Source organism: Orcinus orca, chromosome 6 (assembly GCF_937001465.1).
Source record: "Orcinus orca chromosome 6, mOrcOrc1.1, whole genome shotgun sequence".
In the NCBI taxonomy this organism is placed as follows: Eukaryota; Metazoa; Chordata; class Mammalia; order Artiodactyla; family Delphinidae; genus Orcinus; species Orcinus orca.
Window position 1 is genome coordinate 87,270,911 of NC_064564.1, and position 19,755 is coordinate 87,290,665.

The 19,755-nt window shown below is 42.4% G+C and overlaps 1 protein-coding gene, 1 long non-coding RNA gene, 1 other non-coding gene and 1 pseudogene across 6 annotated transcripts in view; 3 read left to right on the forward strand and 1 right to left on the reverse strand.

The window, feature by feature from the left end:
- TBC1D2 (TBC1 domain family member 2) overlaps positions 1–2,350 on the reverse strand; it is a 42,441-nt gene extending 40,091 nt beyond the window's left edge. For 2 of the 4 annotated variants that reach the window (XR_007477978.1, XM_049711131.1), the window contains exon 1: positions 1,563–2,222. Coding sequence is in view for 2 of the 4 variants with exons in the window: in XM_049711131.1 (XP_049567088.1) it covers positions 1,563–2,222 (660 nt within the window). In the remaining 2 variants the exon portion in view is untranslated. Of the gene's footprint in view, positions 1–1,562 lie in introns of all 4 variants that reach the window. The other 2 variants (XM_049711132.1, XM_049711133.1) reach the window with 2 other exon arrangements.
- On the forward strand, positions 2,208–14,709 carry LOC117201897 (uncharacterized). The gene is made up of 2 exons (XR_007477982.1): positions 2,208–2,344; positions 9,343–14,709. It is a non-coding gene; the product is annotated as an uncharacterized LOC117201897 (long non-coding RNA).
- Positions 7,278–9,336, forward strand: LOC101286800 (acyl-protein thioesterase 1-like; annotated as a pseudogene).
- A 1,935-nt stretch (positions 14,710–16,644) lies between the features above and the next one.
- Positions 16,645–16,751, forward strand: LOC117201946 (U6 spliceosomal RNA). Its single transcript, XR_004484088.1, has one exon. It is a non-coding gene; the product is annotated as a U6 spliceosomal RNA (small nuclear RNA).
- Positions 16,752–19,755: the final 3,004 nt, after the last annotated feature.

The following is a 19,755-nucleotide window of genomic DNA, read 5'->3' on the forward strand; positions in this document are numbered from 1 at the left end:
TCGCCCCCTTCCCACCCCACCCCCACTCTGGCCCATGAGGCCCTCTCTGGATAGCCCCACCTACTTAGTGGAACAGACCCTTCCTGTCACAGCACCTTTCTGGTATAGACTTATCATACTGTCCCTACAGAACATTTTACTGCGCATGCCAGTCTCCCTGTCCGTCTCTCACAAGACCTTAAGTGGTTTGAGCCCCAGGGGGCAGGTCTGATTTTGTGCCACACCCCAGCGCCTAGCACAGTGCCAGGCACACACACGGGTCAATGGAATAGTAAAAGGCACGTGTTAGCGACCCTGTAGACAGCATTCAATGTGTGGGAGCAGACACATGACCCATAAGCCAAGTAACCCTAAAATGCCTGCCCTCCTGGCCTGGAATTCCTAATTTGCATTATTTTTGCTGATCCCCCCCCCCACCCCCCAGCCTGGTCACTAGCCTGGCCCAGACAGTAAAGTGGAACTAAAGCTGTGGGCTATATCCAGGGGGCTCAAGAGATGCCCAGTGGGCTGCAAGTAGGGGTGGAGGTGTGGGAAGACAGGGTGGGGGTCAGGGAGGTGGCAGTCTTCTGGCACACTCTCCTCTGCTGAGTGTGAATTCCAGAACTCTTAGCCCACATCTGTCTTTCCAGTTAAGTTCTAGGGCACTTCCTCTTGACATGACATGAACTTTCTGACCTTGGTTCTATCACTATGTGTGTTCATTCAACAAATAATTATTGAGGACCCACTAGATGCCAGGCTGTATTCTAGGCACTGAGATTAATTCAGCAACTTGCAGGTGCCTGTGATGTGCCAGGTGCTTACACACCCTGTTATAAATCTCACAAACTATCTAGGTACTAAGAGGTTAACTTGCCCAGAGTCACACAGCTAGTAAGTAGCTAATGTAGAATTTGAATCCAAGCCTGTCTGATTTCAAAGCACATGGCCTTTGCACTGCTTCAGGCTTTCTCAGTAAAATATGATAATAAAACAAAACCTACTGATGAGAAAACAGGTTTAGACGTGCATCAATGAACAATCTAGGTTGATCAGTGAAACCTAAGTATTTATCTCCCAATCTCTGCCAAAGTTTTCTCAGCATTCACTCCCCTTGGCCACAACATCAAGAAAAGTAATTCAGGATCTGGGCCTTCGAGAGGATGGCAAAGCTCATCTTGACTATACTTCAGCCCCAAGTAAGAAAATTAAGGGAACAGCATTGTTAGCCACACCTAAAAGTAAAAGTTTTGACACAGTACTGAGAGGTAGAAAAGCTATGGGATTCCAAGTGTGGGCTACACCACTTTTTAGTTGTGTGACCTCGGACCAGTCACTTCATCTCTTTGTGACTCAGTTTCTTGATCCGTAATATGGGTCCATCATCCCGGCTTTTGTTGTGGGAACCCAGTGAGGAAGTGGGTGTGAATGTGCTTTGGAAAGTACAAAACCCTGGGCACCCAGGGTTCACTGGGCTGATCAGGGTCGGTGATTATCGTAAGTTTACTGTGACCACCCACCTGCGCCCTGCTGTGCCCTGGGATCTCATCCCGGCTGAAAAGGAAAAAAACTGCTCCATTTACCTTCAAGGTAATAATCCGGCTGGGAGTCTTGATTTCGAAAGTCCCCTCCTCGGCGTCCGCCTTGCAGTCAAAGACTGCACTGGAGAGGTCGATACTGTCCAAGGGATTTGCATCCTGCGCGGTCCGCGAATAATACAGGTGGCATTTCCTCTCGTCGTAGAAGAACCAGCGGGATTTCCAGCCCCGGATGGGCCCTTTGCCGCCAAACTTACTTAAATATCCACAGATTTTCTTGGGGGCCGTCTCCAGGGGCCGGGCGCAGCCTTCCGACTCCTTGGGAGGCAACACTTCGGGGTCCCTGGCTAAGCCGGCAGGCTCTTCGGACCCGGGGACGGGGGAACTAGACTCCGCGGGTTTCTCCTGGGTGCTCTCCATCGTCGAGGGACTGGAGGCCTGCGGCCCCACGCCGGTCAAATCTCGGAAACTCAGGTGATACCTTCCAAGAGGGAGCTTTCCGGACAGGGGCGGAGCCAGTGGTGACCCGCCCCCAGGAGACGACGGAGGGACGCGGCTGGCTGCGGTGTGTGCGCCTCCTTGATGGAAAGCCCAGTAGGGGCTGCTGGCCACGCCCATCCGAACATCTCTGCAGACAGGACACGCCCCCTGCCGGCTCCTCCCACCCCGCCTTCTTCCGGCTTTTCCTCCGTGCCTATCCGCCATCTTTACGGGGGGTAGCTTCGGGCGTGAGGCGGTCCTTGGGTTGAAGGCGTGGTGACCCTGAGCTAGGTTAACCGGCGAAAGAGAAGCTGGAAGAGACGCCGGTCCCCGACTACGCTGCTCTGGTAACTCGCGTAATGACGTGGATGGGTGGTCTCTTCTCGCGCCTTATGGGCCTCCCGCCTTTTTTCCCCAGGTGCTGCTCGGGTTACCGTCGGACGACGGACCGCGCGGCCATTAGTTGAAAGGGACGCCCGGCTCGGTGACGCCACTTCCGGCGCCGCTCAAAGCGCGCGTGGATTGTGGGCGCTGCTAGGGGCTTATTATCCGCGGGGCTAATTTAGCACCCCCGTGACTCAGCTTTGACCGCGGCGGCTTCACCTGCCTCGGTCCCAGCTCCCACTCGCCTCCTTCCCTGACTGCTCGCGTTACATGGGGTGCCCGGGCCCGGCTGCTGCCCTTCTGGAATCCAGTACCTGGACGGAGTTGGGCTCAGTAAATTGGGTAAATAAACAAGTATGTATCTAGGCCCTGACAAGCTCGGTCAACTTCATGTCTCATTCTACCTCTTGTCCTTAAGTTTCTCCCCTTCCCTCTTGTCTTAGGCGCATCCCTCCACTTGGGCTGTGGAGCCCATTTCCTTCCACCTCTTTAGGGGCATCACGGTTCTCCTCTAGCCCTTTCTTATCTCCTCTCCCTAGCTTCTCCCCCTCTGCAGTCCTTAAAATTCTCATTGCTGGGGGCAAATTATGCTCAGAGACTGAGATTGTCTTTGCCAGTAATTGATTTAACACCGGTTAACTGCAGGAATTATCATTTATAATAGTATTTCACAAGTCAATAGCATACAGGGTAATAATGTCTTTTAATAAGCTAATAAATAACATCAAACTGTAACAGGGCCACAAGGCTAAAACTTATGGATGATTTCTAAGCGAAATGTTTCCTGTCTTCTCCCTCTGTTCCTGGAAACTAAAACTTACGTTCTTGTTACTGTGCATTCATTGTTCCTGATTAACGTGGGCGGGCCTTCTTGCCGTTTTTGCTTGCTCCTCTTAACCCTAGCCCCAAGACTTTCCTTTAAATACACCTGCTTTCTCCCCAGAAGGCAGGATGGTAGTTTTCAGGACATTAGTCTGCTACCCTTCTCATCTGCTGGCAATCAATAAATTTGTCTTTCCTTTATCCTCAAAACCTTGTCCTTGTTATTCTCATTTGGCATCAGGACTAGGACCGAATTTTTGGTAACAAAATTGGCTGAACCAGCCAGGAGGCACGTCGGTGCCCCTGTGGTGTGCATCCTGCTCTCGACCTCCCACCTAACACTGTCGGAGCAGGGAGGGGTGCCCTGGGTTGGGCTTGGAGCCCTTGCCTGTGGGAGTGCTGCCTCCTGGGGAGAGAGTGAGGGGCTGTCCCAGCGGCTGGAGCCCCATCTTACTCCCGTCTCTCTCCTTGAAAAGGACGTGGTCTCCTGTAGCTTGAACCTTCTTTGAGGAAGAGTTGCCACACCTTGTCCACTTGGGGAAGTGCCCCCCCCCCCCCGCCCCTTGATTTCACACTTTTGGGGAAGGTTGTGAACCTTCCAGCCTGTTAGGAGGCATTTGTGGCGCCGTTGGTGTGGAAGTCATGGTTGAGTGGGACCAGGGAACCCAGCGAAGTCGTTCTCTTTTGTTCTCATTTGAGTTTTGAAAGGTTCCTGTTTGTTTAGTTGGCCTTCGTTTTGATACATTTTGGGTTGGTTCCTTTGTTGTTGTTCTTTAATCATTTGTCTGCTTTTAAACATGGGAGGTGCCTTTAATGCCATCTGAAAGTCCCTTGGGAAGAAGTCTGGCGGAATGGCCAACTTATAGCTATAAGCCTTTGTCTAAAAGGAAAATGGGAAATGAGAGCTCTATTCCATCTTGTAGTTGTTTCCTAGGGTGTATTTTACACAACCAGGGGATTTTTAGTATGCTCCTAGAAAGAGAAAGTTAAATGATGAGAATTCATTGAAGGTCTAGATCATTTTTTAATAAGATAAAACACTGGACACAGACTGCTAGACAAGTCTGAGTTTGCCTACTTTTGTCTTCTTATGAGAGAAAAACTGAAGATGTTTGGGTTTATTAGATACACATCTTTTACCACATCGAAGAAAAATTATGCTGTGAAAAAAAATGTATATTTTTAAAGGTTATGGAATATGTTCTTAAGTTTGCCAGTCAGGAAATACTGGTATGACAAACAGTTCATAATTGCTTGCTTCTTGGTTTTCATTTTAAGGGTTAAAAATTGTAATATATGTGCAATTAAAAACTATTAGAAATAATAAGGGAAACATTTCAGTATGTAAATAAAGTAGGATACATGTTGTCGGTAAGAGAAGGTGAGAAGAATGGAGATATTTTTGTTAAGGGAAAAGAGTAATTTTGTCCTGAAGCTAGTTATTTCTAAATGAGGGGGAAAGAGAGGAGGACAAACTTATACGGATATAGGAAGTGACGGAACGGTTGTGGGAAAGGAACCTTGAGAAGAGAGTTTTATGCATGTTCAAAACTGGCTAAGATTAGATTGCATTTAATTAAGTAGATGAATTTGTTATTAAAAGTGAGCTGGTACAAGGCTGGATTTTGGTTTACTCTCTCTCTGTCAAGAGAATAGTTTTTCCTGGAATATTGAGCTGCTTTTGATAACAAACTGTAAGTTTCTTCACTTTTTTTTTTTTTTTTTTTGCGGCATGCGGGCCTCTCACTGTTGCGGCCTCTCCCATTGCGGAGCACAGGCTCCGGACGCGCAGGCTCAGCGGCCATGGCTCACGGGCCCAGCCGCTCCGCGGCATGTGGGATCTTCCCAGACCAGGGCACGAACCCGTGTCCCCTGCATCAGCAGGCGGACTCTCAACCACTGCGCCACTAGGGAAGCCCTGCTTCATCTTTAAGACGAATCATAGAAAGGATTTTTTGACAAGTACAGCTTTCTGATAACTTTCAGATCATACTGCTGAATTGGGTAGAAATTAAACAATTCTAATGGAAACCCTGATGGTTTCGTAAACTGTTAGCAAAAGGATTACATAGGCTGAGTGAACTGATGAATATGGTTGTAATTTTTTGGTTTTTATCTGAAATATTACTGGCTTTTAATCTGTGTTTTTCAGATGTAAGGAAACCTTTCCCCTTAAGTTAATTATGATTTATAACAACTTGGTAAATTATATCCTTGTAAGTAGAATTGAAGCATTTATCTTTTCTTTCTGTCTGATCCCTCCAGAGCTTGGAAACTCTTGGGTTCCCAGGAGTCTTGTCAGATGAATGAGGAAGGTCACCTCCTGTCAGGTGCAGGAATCTCAAGATATTCTGGAGACCTGGAGAAGAGAGGAATTTACCCAAATCTATAGATATCACAGGCAGAATCTGAAGGCAAGCGATTAGCATGGCATTGCTAGCCTTGAGGGGCCTTTTAAAAGTTTGATCTGGGATTCCCAATGAAAAGTTCCAGTGCAGCCAGTTTAAGAGAGCCTATATGAGCAATTACACTTATGCAAATAATCAGGCCAAGTTTATGGAAACCAGACTTACTTGGAACAAATTAGTCTTAACACATTATTATTATTTTTTTATAAGATACTTAAAAATTTATTTATTTATTTATTTATCTATTTATTTATTTGGCTCTGTGCTGGGTCTTAGTTGCGGCATGCAGGATCTTCGTTGCTGCATGCATGTGCGATCTTTAGTTGAGGCACGTGGGATCTTTTAGTTGCAGCATGCGAGATCTTATTAGTTGCAGCATGTGGACTCTTAGTTGCAGCATGTGGGATCTCGTTCCCTGACCAGGGATTGAACCTGGGCCCCCTGCATTGGGAGCGTGGAGTCTTAACCACTGGATCACCAGGGAATTCCCTTTAACACATTATTGACTGGAGATGTATTAATACATCTTTTTTTTTTTTTTTTTTCTTTTGCGGTACGCGGGCCTCTCACTGTTGTGGCCTCTCCCGTTATGGAGCACAGGCTCTGGACGCGCAGGCTCAGCAGCCATGGCTCATGGACCCAGCTGCTCCGCGGCATGTGGGACCTTCCCGGACCAGGGCATGAACCCGTGTCCCCTGCATCGGCAGGTGGACTCTCAACCACTGCGCCACCAGGGAAGCCCAATACATCTTTTGTTACCCGAACGTTATTGACCGGAGACTTACCAATATGTTTTTAGGGAGTGATACAGTTAACATCACTGTGTGAAGTTGTTAAAGCTTAAAATTGATCAAGGGTTGGGACTTCCCTGGTTGCGCAGTGGCTAAGAATCTGCCAGCCAACGCAGGGGACACAGGTTTGAGCCCTGGTCCAGGAAGATCCCACATGCTGCAGAACAACTAAGCCTGTGCGCCACAACTACTGAGCCTGCGCTCTAGAGCCTGCGAGCCACGATTACTGAGCCCACTGTGCCACAGCTCCTGAGCCTGCGCACCACAAATACTGAAGCCCGTGCGCCTAGAGCCTGTGCTCCACAACAAGAGAAGCTACCGCAGTGAGAAGCCTGTGCACTGCAACAAAGAGTAGCTCCCACTTGCTGCAACTAGAGAAAGCCCGTGCGCAGCAACGAAGACCCAACACAGCCAAATAAATAAATTAAATAAATAAATTAATTAATTAAAAAAAAATGATCAAGGGTTCATTATACAACTTATGATTGTTGTTATCGTTCACATTTTGCTCCATTAGGTTTTTGTTCCAACCTTGTGTATATTATAAACGCAAGCTTATTACTGTAAAATTTTCAAAACTTTTCATCACAAGATTTTGGGTGAAGAAGAATTTTTTGATGAGTTTTATGCAGATATTTTCTCTGATTGTCTGAGCGACATATATACTAGTGTCCCGGAAAGTGATAGTTCTTCAGAATATAGTTCTGATTCAGACGATGTGAATGTTAGACCAACAAAAAGACAAGAAAACCTTACTGATTGATTCTGGTACAGAAAGTGAAAATGAAACAGTGGTGGAGAATGCTCCTTTGCTTCTACAGAAGAGTGGATTTAAGGCAGCATTTGGCAGAAATTAGACGACTTTACAGGTGTGTCAGGTGTAACTATTGAATGTAATAACCCACAAAGTGTTAGTGAAATAACAGCATTAATTTTTGGTAACGACTTTTGTGAGTTGATCACTTCTCAAACAAACTTTTGTGAGTTGATCACTTCTCAAACAAACTTGTATCATCAACAGAACGAAAAATCATATAAAAATTATGATAAGGCTTTAAAATGGAGTGATGTAATCAGTAGTAACGTGAAGTTTCTTGGATTAATAATTTTGATGGCACAAATAAGAAAGTCACACTGGGTGCCCCTGTGGGCGGGCCGGACTTGGTGCTTGCACCCCCTTGGCTGTAGCCCGGCACCCGTTCCGCCTTCCACTTCTGATGCGCGGTCGGTCGAGCTGGTGTATGTGCCACAATAACGTGTCGGCCCCGCTGCCTGCCATTGTGCCCGCCGTCTGGAAGGCCACTGCCGCGGTGATTTTCCTTCATGGATTGGGAGACACAGGGCATGGGTGGGCAGAAGACTTGGCAGGTATCAGAAGCGCCCACATCAAATACATCTGCCCGCACGCGCTGTTTATGCCTGTGACATTAAGTATGAATGTGGCCATGCCTTCTTGGTTTGACATTATTGGTCTTTCACCAGATTCACACGGAGATGAAACTGGAATTAAACAGGCAGCAGAAAGTATAAAAGCTTTGATAGGGCAAGAGGTGAAGAATGGCATTCCTTCTAACAGAATTATTTTGGGAGGATTTTCTCAGGGAGGAGCTTTATCTCTGTACACGGCACTGACCACACAGCAGATGCTGGCCAGCGTCGCCGCCCTCAGCTGCTGGCTGTCCCTGCGGGCTTCCTTTCCACGGGGTCCTATCAGTGGCGTGAATAGAGACATTTCTATTCTTCAGTGCCATGGAGATTTGGATCCTTTAGTTCCCCTAATGTTTGGTTCTCTTACTGCTTTGAAAGGCTAAAAACATTGGTAAATCCAGCCAGTGTAACCCTCAAAACCTATGGAGGCATGATACACAGTTCATGTCAACAGGAAATGATGGATATCAAGCAGTTCATTGATGAACTCCTAACTCCTATTGATTGATGTCACTAAGAGGCTTTGTGGAGAAGTACACACCAGCATCATCATTGTAGAGTATAAACTTTTTCCTTTGTCCGGTCTTGAAACCTCTAATATTTGCAGTGTTAAAATGTTTTGCAAATACACACCAATGACACAGACTAAAATCTCATGGAAAATTTATGATCTTTTAAGTTTCTATGTATGTATTTGTGTAACATGATCCAGAATATATTAGTATTAAAATAGGTGAAGCAGGTAGCTTCTTTCTCCCAAATGTAATTCAGCAAAGTAATAAAATACTGCAACCAGATTTTTTATTATGTCCCTTGAAAATTATTAGTATGCTTAATGAAAACTTGTTCAGGTATAAATGAGCAGTTAAGACATAAACAGTTTATGCATGCTGTGACTTAGACTCTGGACTTATTCCCAGATTACTTAGTCACCATGCAGTATCTGTATATATATATTTTAAATTAATTTATTTAATTTTGGCTGCATTGGGTCTTCGTTGCTGCACGCGGGCTTTCTCTAGTTGCGGTGAGCGGGGGCTACTCTTTGTTGTGGCGCGCGGGCTTCTCGTTGAGGTGGCTTCTCTTGTTGTGGAGCTTGGGCTCTAGGCGTGTGAATTTCAGTAGCTGTGATGTGAGGGCTCAGTAGTTGTGACTCGCGGGCTCTAGAATGCAGGCTTAGTAGTTGTGGTGCACGGGCTTAGTTGCTCCATGGCATGTGGGATCTTCCCGGACCAGGGCTTGAACCCGTGTCCCCTGCATTGGCAGGCAGATTCTTAACCACTGCGCCACCAGGGAAGTCCGTATATTTTTATATATGTGTTCATACGTACTTAATGATTATAATACATAATAAGAATAAGGTGTTATTACATTATTCCTAATAGGGATAATGCTTCTAAGTGTCAATAAAGAGTAATATTGCTGTCTTCAATTAATGGCCCTTTTATTTTGGGGACCACGTTTTTCTTTCCTGAATATAATTTCTATTTAATATTCTTTTTTCCTCTCTAGAAAAGAAATGTGTTCTTTCTTCTTTTTTATCCTTCATAATGGACCAAATATTGCCTACTTGCCATAGACATCTGCTGTCAATACGTGCTGTAATTTGACATTCTGAATCACAGACATGACGGCATTGAAAACGTACTTATACTTGTAAAAAGAAACCAGACATCCCTTCAAAGTTTCTACACTACTTCTTAAACTGGACCTTTGTCTGCCGTTTAGGCCGGCAGAGTTACTTGAATCTTCAGTCCAGGTAACGAGAATAATTCTGTGGTTGTATTTTTCTGTAATTAACTGAAAGAATAATTAAGTCATATTCTAGTATGTTCTGAAATATTTACTGATCTTACAAATTGTAATTTCTAAGATGATTTGCTCTAAGATGATTCTCCTCATAGCATAGTTTTAGTTTACTTATTTTGCACATATGTTTGAAACCGACTGCTGTGGGAAATGAACAGTCCATTCAAAAAATTTCCTTTACTTTTTTCTGCCAATGGACTTATTTGAAATTTTCACTATAGTCAGAGTTTCTGTGCAAACATAAAAGTAGCAATTATTTGATTTTAAATAGATTTTTCAGATTATTGGTTAACATTATTTGAAAGCAAGTTTATGGGTAATAAAAGTCAGAACTCAATACATATGGTGTAGTTACCACCCAGTTTAATATGTAGCAAAAATGTACACTTGCTATTTCTGAACTGTTAATTTTTCTGCTGTATTCCAACTGACTAGAACACCGTTAGGAATGCATCTTTATAAATGGGTACTACTTGATGATGGAAATGATTTCGTATGGACGGTATAGGATGTTAATAATGAAGCCATATGTTTATGTCTGAATTTACAGTGTTCTTTTTTGTTTGTTTTTGCGGTACGCGGGCCTCTCACTGTTGTGGCCTCTCCCGTTGCGGAGCACAGGCTCCGGACGCGCAGGCTCAGCGGCCAAGGCTCACGGGCCCAGCCGCTCTGCGGCATGTGGGATCCTCCTGGACTGGGGCAAGAACCCGTGTCCCCTGCATCAGCAGGCGGACTCTCAACCACTGTGCCACCAGGGAAGCCCTGGATTTACAGTTTTAAACAATCATTTACGAAGTCATTTTGCTTTTATTTTGAAGAATATAAACTGTTGTTTCACTTAGACAAATCAGCAAGATCTAATTTATGGCAAGAAATATTCCATTGACATGTTGTGCTGTAACGTGGGAAAATGTAAATCTTTTTCATGGTTTCTATCAAAGTGAAATAAAATTTAATTCTGAAAAAAAAAAGAAAGAAAGTCAGTCACACTGGGAAGAACATTGGTCGACTGATCTCTTACTTGAAACACCTATCTTTCCAAAGATTATGACGAGAAGAAGGTTTGAACAAATAATGACATTTCTTCACTTTAACGATAACTCAGAAACTCCACTTCCTGCAGACAGAATTTCAAAGTTAAACCTCTTTTGGATTGTTTTCTGCCAAAATTTCAGTTGTTCTATGTGCCCAAACAAGAGCTATCACTTGATGAGGCAATGATAAGGTGGAGAGGACAACTCAGATTCAAAACCTGTAATCCAGGAAAACTTACAAAATACAGAATTTTGGTCAGGATGGTTAGTGAAAGTGAAATTGGATATATATGCAGCCTTGAGATTTACATGGGTGAAGGAAAGAAACTGCAAGAAACAATATTGTTGGTCCTACAACCTTATCTTGGTTCATGGCACCATATTTACCAAGACAGTTATTACAACAGTGTGCTCACATCTGAAATAAGAGAGAATCGTGGTCTACTAAACCAATTAAAGGAGAAATCTAAAAATCTACAGCGGGGAGAAATGACATTCTTACGGAAGGGAAAGTGATTCTTCTTATATGGAAAGACAAGAGGCTAGTCCTCATGGTGACAACTATTCAAGACACCTCCATAGCATCTACAGGAAAGGAATGCAGGAGGACTGGCCATCAGATAACTAAGCCCACTTGTATATAAGAGTATAATAAATATATGAAAGTTGATCGATCCAATCACTATCTGGCAAACTTCAGTATCCTCTGGAAAACTCGAAAATGGTTTAAGAAAGTGGGTTTCTATTTGAGTAATTGCGGTTTATTCAATGCGTTTAAAATTTATTGTAGCTTTATTGCACAGAGTAAAATGACTTACAAGCAGTTTTTGTTAGCAGTAGTTAGAGAATGGGTAACTGACCATTCTGGTGAATGTAGTGGTAGTCCTACACCTGGTCCTTCAAGCCCCCCACACAGATCCACCTTGTCGACTATCAGGTGAAATAAAAGAACATATTCTAGAGGAAATAATACCCACAGGACTAAAAAAAAATGCTGCTGGGAATTGTAGAGTCTGCTCTTCCAGGGGAAAGCGCAATGAAACACGGTATATTTGTAATAGATGTTCTGTTCCCTTGCAGAGAGGTGCCTGCTATACTGCCTATCACACTCTAACGAAATATTAGAATGCTTTAGTAAGACGTATACAAAGTTTCAAATAAATACATTAAGTGCAAAAAAAGTTGCTGATATTTACTCAGACGTGGGTGTTTGAATATTCACTTATGTAACAAATTGCCAGGCATGGGCGTTAGTTTCAGCAAAAATCCCCTGGTCAGTAATATGTTAATTTGGCTAGATTTAGTAGAAGTGAGGATAAGTTAGAGAGAAAAATTATGTTTCAGTAATATACCTTTGGATATTGAAGTTTTGTATTTACTGAGGTTTTGTATTTATTCTCTACGTCCAAGATGGATCCTTGTTACTATGTTACATTATTGTAAAGTTTAATTGAATTATTAAAATAATATTCTAAGCTTGTTTCTAAAGCAAGTTACAGTAATCGGTCTTTGGATGAAGATCAGATGCCCTGTGACTTGCAACTAGGAGATTATGCACCTGGAAAAGACATCATTTAAAGGACTGTCTCCAAATTAGACAAAAGGACCCTTATCAGGTACTCTTTAACTAGCATATGTGCAGCAAAATTGAAAGAAATTGACTCTTATTTATTTGGCTGCACTGGGTCTTGGTTGTGGCATGTGGGATCTTTGTTGCAGCATGTGGGATCTTTTAGTTGCGGCATGTGGGATCTTTAATTGCGACATGTGGGATCTTTTAGTTGCGGCTTGCGGAATCTTTAGTTGTGGCATGTGGGATCTTTTAGTTGCAGCATGCAGGATCTTTAGTTGCGGCACGTGAACTCTTAGTTGCAGCATGTGGAATCTAATTCCCTGACCAGGGATCAAACCCGGGCCCCCTGCATTGGTAGCATGGAGTCTTAGCCACTGGACCACCAGGGAAGTCCCTGAAGGAAATTGACTCTTCATGTTTTCCACTTAAGAAGGGCCTCTGCATTGGACTGTCTATAGAAAAGACTGCTGACCACAAATGACACCCATACCAGGATGAGAAGAAGATAACAGTAGTGGTAGGCAGCTGACCCAAAAATCTGGACCAGGCCTGTAAGAACCATCCAACTAATTTATTTATTATTATTTTAAAAATATTTGTTTGTTTATTTATTTTTGGCTGCTTTGGGTCTTAGTGTGGCATGCGGGATCTTTTTGTTGTGGTGCGTGGGCTCTTCGTTGCGGCACGCGGGCTTCTCTCGGGTTGTGGCGTGCAGGTTTCTCTCTAGTGGCGCGCGGGTTCAGTAGTTGCAGCGTGTGGGCTTAGTTGCCCCACAGCAGGTGGGATATTAGTTCCCCGACCAGGGATCGAACCCTCATCCCCTGCATTGGAAGGCAGATTCTTAACCACTGGACCACCATGGAAGTCCCCATCCAACTAATTTAATTGAACTGTTTACCAATGTTTGTCTTCCTATCAAAATGCAAAGTTATTGTTTTACTTCTAACCATACTTTTAACTCCAATGTTCAGGATGGAAAGAAAATTCTTTAGTGAAGTTATCGTCAAGAGTATAACTATTCATGACGTGTCACTGCTTGCTTTGAGGATACTGCTAAAAGCACATATACAATGTTCGAATGACAATTTGGTATAACTGATAAAGTGTAGAGCCTATAAAATGTTTCTTTGTTAGCATACATCTGAGCTTGTTCACTATGTTTGATTAGTTTTCCTTCAATGTGGGTAATTAGGCATACACACACACACACACACACACACACACACACACACACACAAAGAGTACGCCTAGCACTGAGGGGCATGGTGGACCTAGGGCTGGCAGCAACCACCCTGGCATCAAGTGACAAATATTTTGATCATCAGTGCTTTCTATCGAAAGATTTGCAAACAAAAAGGGGAAATTATAGAATAAATGTTCACATATTGAGGTATGGCGAAGTTATTCTGGCTTTTACATGATTTAACTTAGACTAGAACAGCCTGTTTGTGACCTGTCAGAGATATGCATTGTACATCTGCTTTAACCAGTAAGAAAAAGAATACATTTAAAAATCAAAGTAGAGTAACTGGTTCAGGCGTCCAAAGTAGAGCTGGATGGCCATTCTGAATGTGGTTTCAGACACATTTCTGTACTACTGAGAACGTGATTGCCAACTGCAACCTTAGGGCCTCCAGGTGCTATTACAAGAAGAGGTGATGTCAAGCCAGAAAGAAAAAAAGAAAAAGCCTCTCTGCATATCTTGCAGGATTCTAGAGCATCTTTTGGGGCAAGAGAATTCTTTAACGTGAAAGCCCAGAACCTTCTCTCCTCTAATCCTCCTCAATTTTAACATTGCCCCAGTTCAGCAGGAAGTAGCCAGATGACTTCGTTGCCCTCACTCCCGTAGATATGGAAGGTTATAACTGACAGGGCCACAAGGCTAAAACTGTTGGATGCATGATTTCATTTTTTTTTAAATTTATTTTTATTTTATTTTTGGTTGCATTAGGTCTTTGTTGCTGCACGCAGGCTTTCTCTAGTTGCGACAAGCAGGGGCTCTAGGCGTGCGGGCTTCAGTAGTTGTGGCACACAGCCTCAATAGTTGTGGCTCGTAGGCTCTAGAGCACAGGCTCAGTAGTTGTGGCGCATGGGCCTAGTTGCTCTGTGGCATGTGGGACCTCCCGGACCCGGGCTCGAGCCTGTGTCCCCTGCATTGGCAGGCAGATTCCCAGCCACTGCACCACCAGAGAAGTCCCTGATGCATGATTTCTAAGTGAAACTGTTTTTCCTGTCTTCTCCCTCCGTTGCTGGGAACTAAAACTTACATTCTTTGTTACTGATTAATGTGGGCAGGCATTCTTGTTGTGTTTGTTTGTTCCTCTTAACCCCAGCCCCAAGATTTTCCTTTAAATATGCCTGCTTTCTCCCCAGAAGGCAGGACAGCAGTTTTCAAGATGTTAGTCTGCTACCCTCCTCATTTGCTGGTATATCAATAAATTTCTCTTTTCTTTATCCTCAAAACCTTGCCCTTGTTATTTTTATTCAACATTGGGGACAAGGACTGAATTTTCGATAACAAAATCAATGATATATTAATTTATACTGTTGTTCCAGACAAAGGGGGCAATGAAAGCAATAAAGTCCAAATTTAGTTCACATATACCCTTCTATGAGTTGGTTCCCGGTAGATTCATTCCTTCCAACTAAAAGTTGGGTATCAGCTGCTGGCTTAGGTCCCAGTGCCAGTGTTGGCAAAGGTTGCTCCAGAGGTTATTACTCCAGGGACCCTCACATGGCTTGCGCCACTGCCTGTGAGGACTAGTAATGCCAGGGCAGGAACGGATATCTCTTCTCTTCCTGAGACTGCAGCACAGTTTAGCACCACTGCTGACCAAGAGTTAGCCTGGCTAGGGTTAGGAGCAAGTGTCTCAAGAGCTTCGTGGGACTATTTGGATCAGCAAAGAGTAGCCTTGCCCAGATGGAACACCCTAGACTTGCTGATCAAACCTCTTGGTTTTTATCATTTAAAAGTCCGTCATGTGATGGATACCACTGCCATTACCTTGCTATCAATGATGTAATGCTCCTGTCCACTCCAGGTGCAAAAGCTCTGTCAGAAAGTCCTAATATCCAACTTCAAAACAATTTCATCAAAAAGAAGTTATTCACAGCAAGTTCAAACCACAGCCAACTTGTATAAAACAAGCTTTCCAAACATGGATTTGAAATCATAACAAGTTGATACATGACACTGGTCCACTCTCAGTGATAGCAATGAGAGGCAGTGGATAAAGGCGAGGGCTGTGCAGTCCATTTCCAGCACTGCAATCTTGAGTGATTTACACAACCAAGGTCTCAGTCTTCTCATCTATAAACATGGAACTAAGGAGAACATCTGTCTCTGGAGGCAGATTTAGGTGAAGTTAATGAAGCTTAAGCTCACCTGCAGGGGCTGCTCAATTTGTTATATTTATTTTCTTATTCTGAATAAGCATCCATCTTCATGTCTAACTTTGTGTTCATAATTGTGTTTTTTTCTAAGGAAGCCTTCAATACTATATAAATTCCAATCTCCATAGAACCTGAATACACTTCTATCAATATCCCCAGCGTTATTTTGGTAATTAAATAAAGTAATTTGTGTGAAGCTGTAAGCACAGAGTGTGGGGCACAGTAAATGCTCAGTAAACATTAACTATAATTAAAACAATAAAGTAGATCTCGAGGCAAAAGGCAGTAAACCACAAAGAGGATGGAAGATTATATAGTAGAATTCACACCATTGAAAACTTGGAAATACTGTAATTGCAATTGGAGATTTTAACACACCACTTTTAGCCTTTGTGAGATTTGCTAGAAAACAGCCACAGAAAACAAAGATACAGAGATCAGAATGCTATGATAAGGTAGGGTCAATTAAATAGGGATTACTTAGTCTTTTTACATTATGTTCCATGTCAAAAAGACATTTTTGGTTTCCAAAAAGATTTTGTGCCAGGAAGTACCTTGTCATTAATATTTGAAAATAATAAAAAAGTTAACAACCAAACAATCTAACCCTTAGAAATAAAAATAACTTTTCTAAATAACTATTGGGTAAAAGGGGAAATAAAAGCTGCCATTATAAACTATTTGGTGCAGGAGGCTGGAAGACAATAAAAGCTGTACATATCAAAATTCAGCCTGAGTGCTTAGTCACTGGTGTCATATGGACTCCATTATTAGAATTCTAGCACCAATGATTAACTGTGTGACCTTGGGGGACAGACTAGAACACAGTCATTCTTGTGGGTAAGGAGTTGGAAGGGGTATTGCAGGTTTTTCAACATTTTCACCCTGTTACAGGTTGAATTGTATCTCCCCTAAATTCATATGTTGAAGTCCCAACCCCCAGTATCTCAGAACGTGACTGTATTTGGAGATAGGGCCTTTAAAGAGGTAATTAAGGTGAAATGAGTGCTCGCTTCAGCAGCACATATACTAAAATTGGAATGATACAGAGAAGATTAGCACGGCCCCTGCGCAAGGATGACATGCAAATTCGTGAAGCGTTCCATATTTTTTTATAATCCAATAAAGATGTTAAAAGAAAAAGGTGAAATGAGGTCATAAAGTGGGCCCTACTCCAATTTGACTTGTGTCTTTATAAGAAGAGGAGATTAGGACACACACACACACGGAAGACCATCTGAAGACACAGGGAAGACAGCCATCTACAAACCAAGGAGAGTGGCCTCAAAAGAAACCAGCCCTGTTGACACCTTGATCTTGGATTTCTAACCTCCAGAATTGTGAGAAAATTGATTTCTGTTGTTAAGGCGCTGTGTTTTGTTAGGGCAACCCTAGCAAACTAATACACTCCCCTAACAGAGTGAGCTTCCTTGGAAACCCATCCCAGGCACAGCCCATAATGGCTTAGAGCACCCATGAAAACTCTCTGAAGCTTTATTTTATAAACATAAATAGCTACAAATTCATATCAGTTTAATACAAAATATTTAATGTTAATTTCCAAAAAGCAAAATAGTCAAACCCTACTTCCAGCCACCTCCAGGCTGAGGGATGGGGGAGAGGCAGGGTGTACAGGTCCCAGCTGGGCTGGTGGGTATCAGGAAACCTGGCCAATGGAATTTTCATTGGCCCATTACAACCTTTCTGGGCTTTGTTTTTCTCATCTGTAAAATAGGGACCATGATTCCTCCCCAGGGCATCCCACTGAATGTGAAGACTAAAATGTAATGATGAAAAATTTGGGGGGTCCCTAATCTGCAGTAATATTAACATGCTCAGAGTGGGAATTCCATGGTGGTCCAGTGGTTGGGACTCCGCGCTTCCACTGAAGGGGGCACGAATTTCATCCCTGGTCGGGAAACTAGGATCCCACAATCTGCAAAAAAACAAACAAAAAAACCCCTCAGAATTGCTCCGGGGAAAAGAAGATGAAGAGGGGAGAAAAGATCTAAGTTTTAGGTTTAGGGACATTACAGGGAAACTTTTGTTAATCTAGATGCGTTAATTGTTGTATATTTTAATGGACATACTTCTGGTTATTACATCAAAGTATAGTCAACATCCCTCAACCTTCCCCTCCTTCCCCTTGGAGGATAGTGTCAGCTGCAAAGCTAGAGGTTGTCAGAAAGCGACACCTTGTGGCCTTTGTGGTGTACTGTCCTTGCGTATATTGGGCATCCCCCAGGCTCTTTTGCTAAAGGGCTTAAAAGAGGTACCAAGTAATACCCCCTTCCCCCGACAATATATCCCAAACAGGCAGGTTAGTAATTTGACATCTTTAAAACCAATATATTTTACATTATCCTTTAACCCATTTTTTTAGTGAAGGCAAGAGAAACGGATTTTCTATCAACAAAATCATGTATTTCTTGTGTTCAATATAAAGGTCTGTTACATGCAGTAATGAACATTATGCCTTAAGTTATTTGGAGTTACCTTCATTGTTGAGTTTTTTACTTCTTTTACTATGGAACAATTTCAGTTTTCTCTTATTAAGGAAGGAGTACAGACTTATTTAAAGTATGTTTTAAAAATTTTAGGTTTTCTGGTCAGGAAAACATCTAATTTCTAACATTTATTTTTGAGTAATATCATTTTCAATTGATAGTAAGCCCAAAGAATTAATGCTTATTTGACACATTTTATTTTCAAATACATTATTTTATTTTATTATTTTGTTCTCCCAGCTTTATTGAGATATAATCGACATACAGCACTGTATAAGTTTAAGGTGTACAGCATAATGATTTGAATTAGATATATCATGAAATGATTATCACAGTAAGTTTAATGAACATCCATTATCTCATGTAGATACAAAATTAAATAGAAAATTTAATAGAAAAATATTTTTTCCTTGTGATGAGGACTCAGGATTTACTCTCTCAATTTTCATATATAACATACAGCAGTGTTAATTATCTTTTATCATGTACATTTTATCCCCAGTACTTATTTATCTTATAACTGGAAGTTTGTACCTTTTGCCTTTATCTAATCCCCCCCTACACCCCACCTCTGGCAACCACAAATCTAATCTCTTTTTTTTATGAGTTTGTTTGTGTGATGGTTTATTTTTGAAGTATAATTGACCTACAACACTGTTAGTTCCTGGTGCACAGCATAGTGATTAGATATTTTTATACATTGCAAAATGATCACTGCAATAAATCTATTTACACTTTGTTACCATACAAAGATATTAAATAATTATTGACTATATCTGTCACACTGTACATTTCATACTGGTGACTCATTTATTTTGCAGCTGGAAGTTTGTACCTCTTAATCTCCCTCACCTGTTTCTCTCCTCCCCCCAACCCCCTCCTCTCTGGCAACCACCTGTTTGTTCTCTGTATCTCTGACCCCGTTTCTGTTTTGTTATGTTTGCTCATTTGTTTATTTTTTTGGCTGCACTGCGTGCCATGTGGGATCTTAGTTCCCTGACAGGGATCGAACCCATGCCTCCTGCAATGGAAGCATGGAGTCTTAACCACTGGACTGCCAGGGAAGTCCTTATTTTGTTTTTTTAGATTCCACATATAAGTGAAATTATACAGTATTTGCCTTTCTCTAAGTTTTTTCGCTTAGCATAATGCCCTCTAGGTCCATCCATGTTGTCACATATGGCAAGATTTCATTCTTTTTTATGGCCGAGTAATATTCCATTGTGTATATATGCCACATCTTCTTTTTCCATTCACCTATTGATGGTCACTTAGGCTGCTTTCATATCTTGGCTATTGTAAATAATGCTGCTATGAACATAGGGGTGCACGTATCTTTTCAAATTAGTGTTTGCTGGATTGTATGGTAGTTCAATTTTTGATTTTCTGAGGAATCTCCATACTGTTTTCCATAGTGGCTGTACCAATTTACATTCCCACCAACAGTCCATGAAGGTTCTCTTTTCTCCGCATCCTCACCAACACTTGTTATTTGTTATCTTTTTGAGAATAGCCATTCTGATGGCTGTGAGGTGATATCTCATTGTGGTTTTGATTTGCATTTCCCTGATGATTAGTGATATTGAGTATCTTTTCATATACTTGTTGG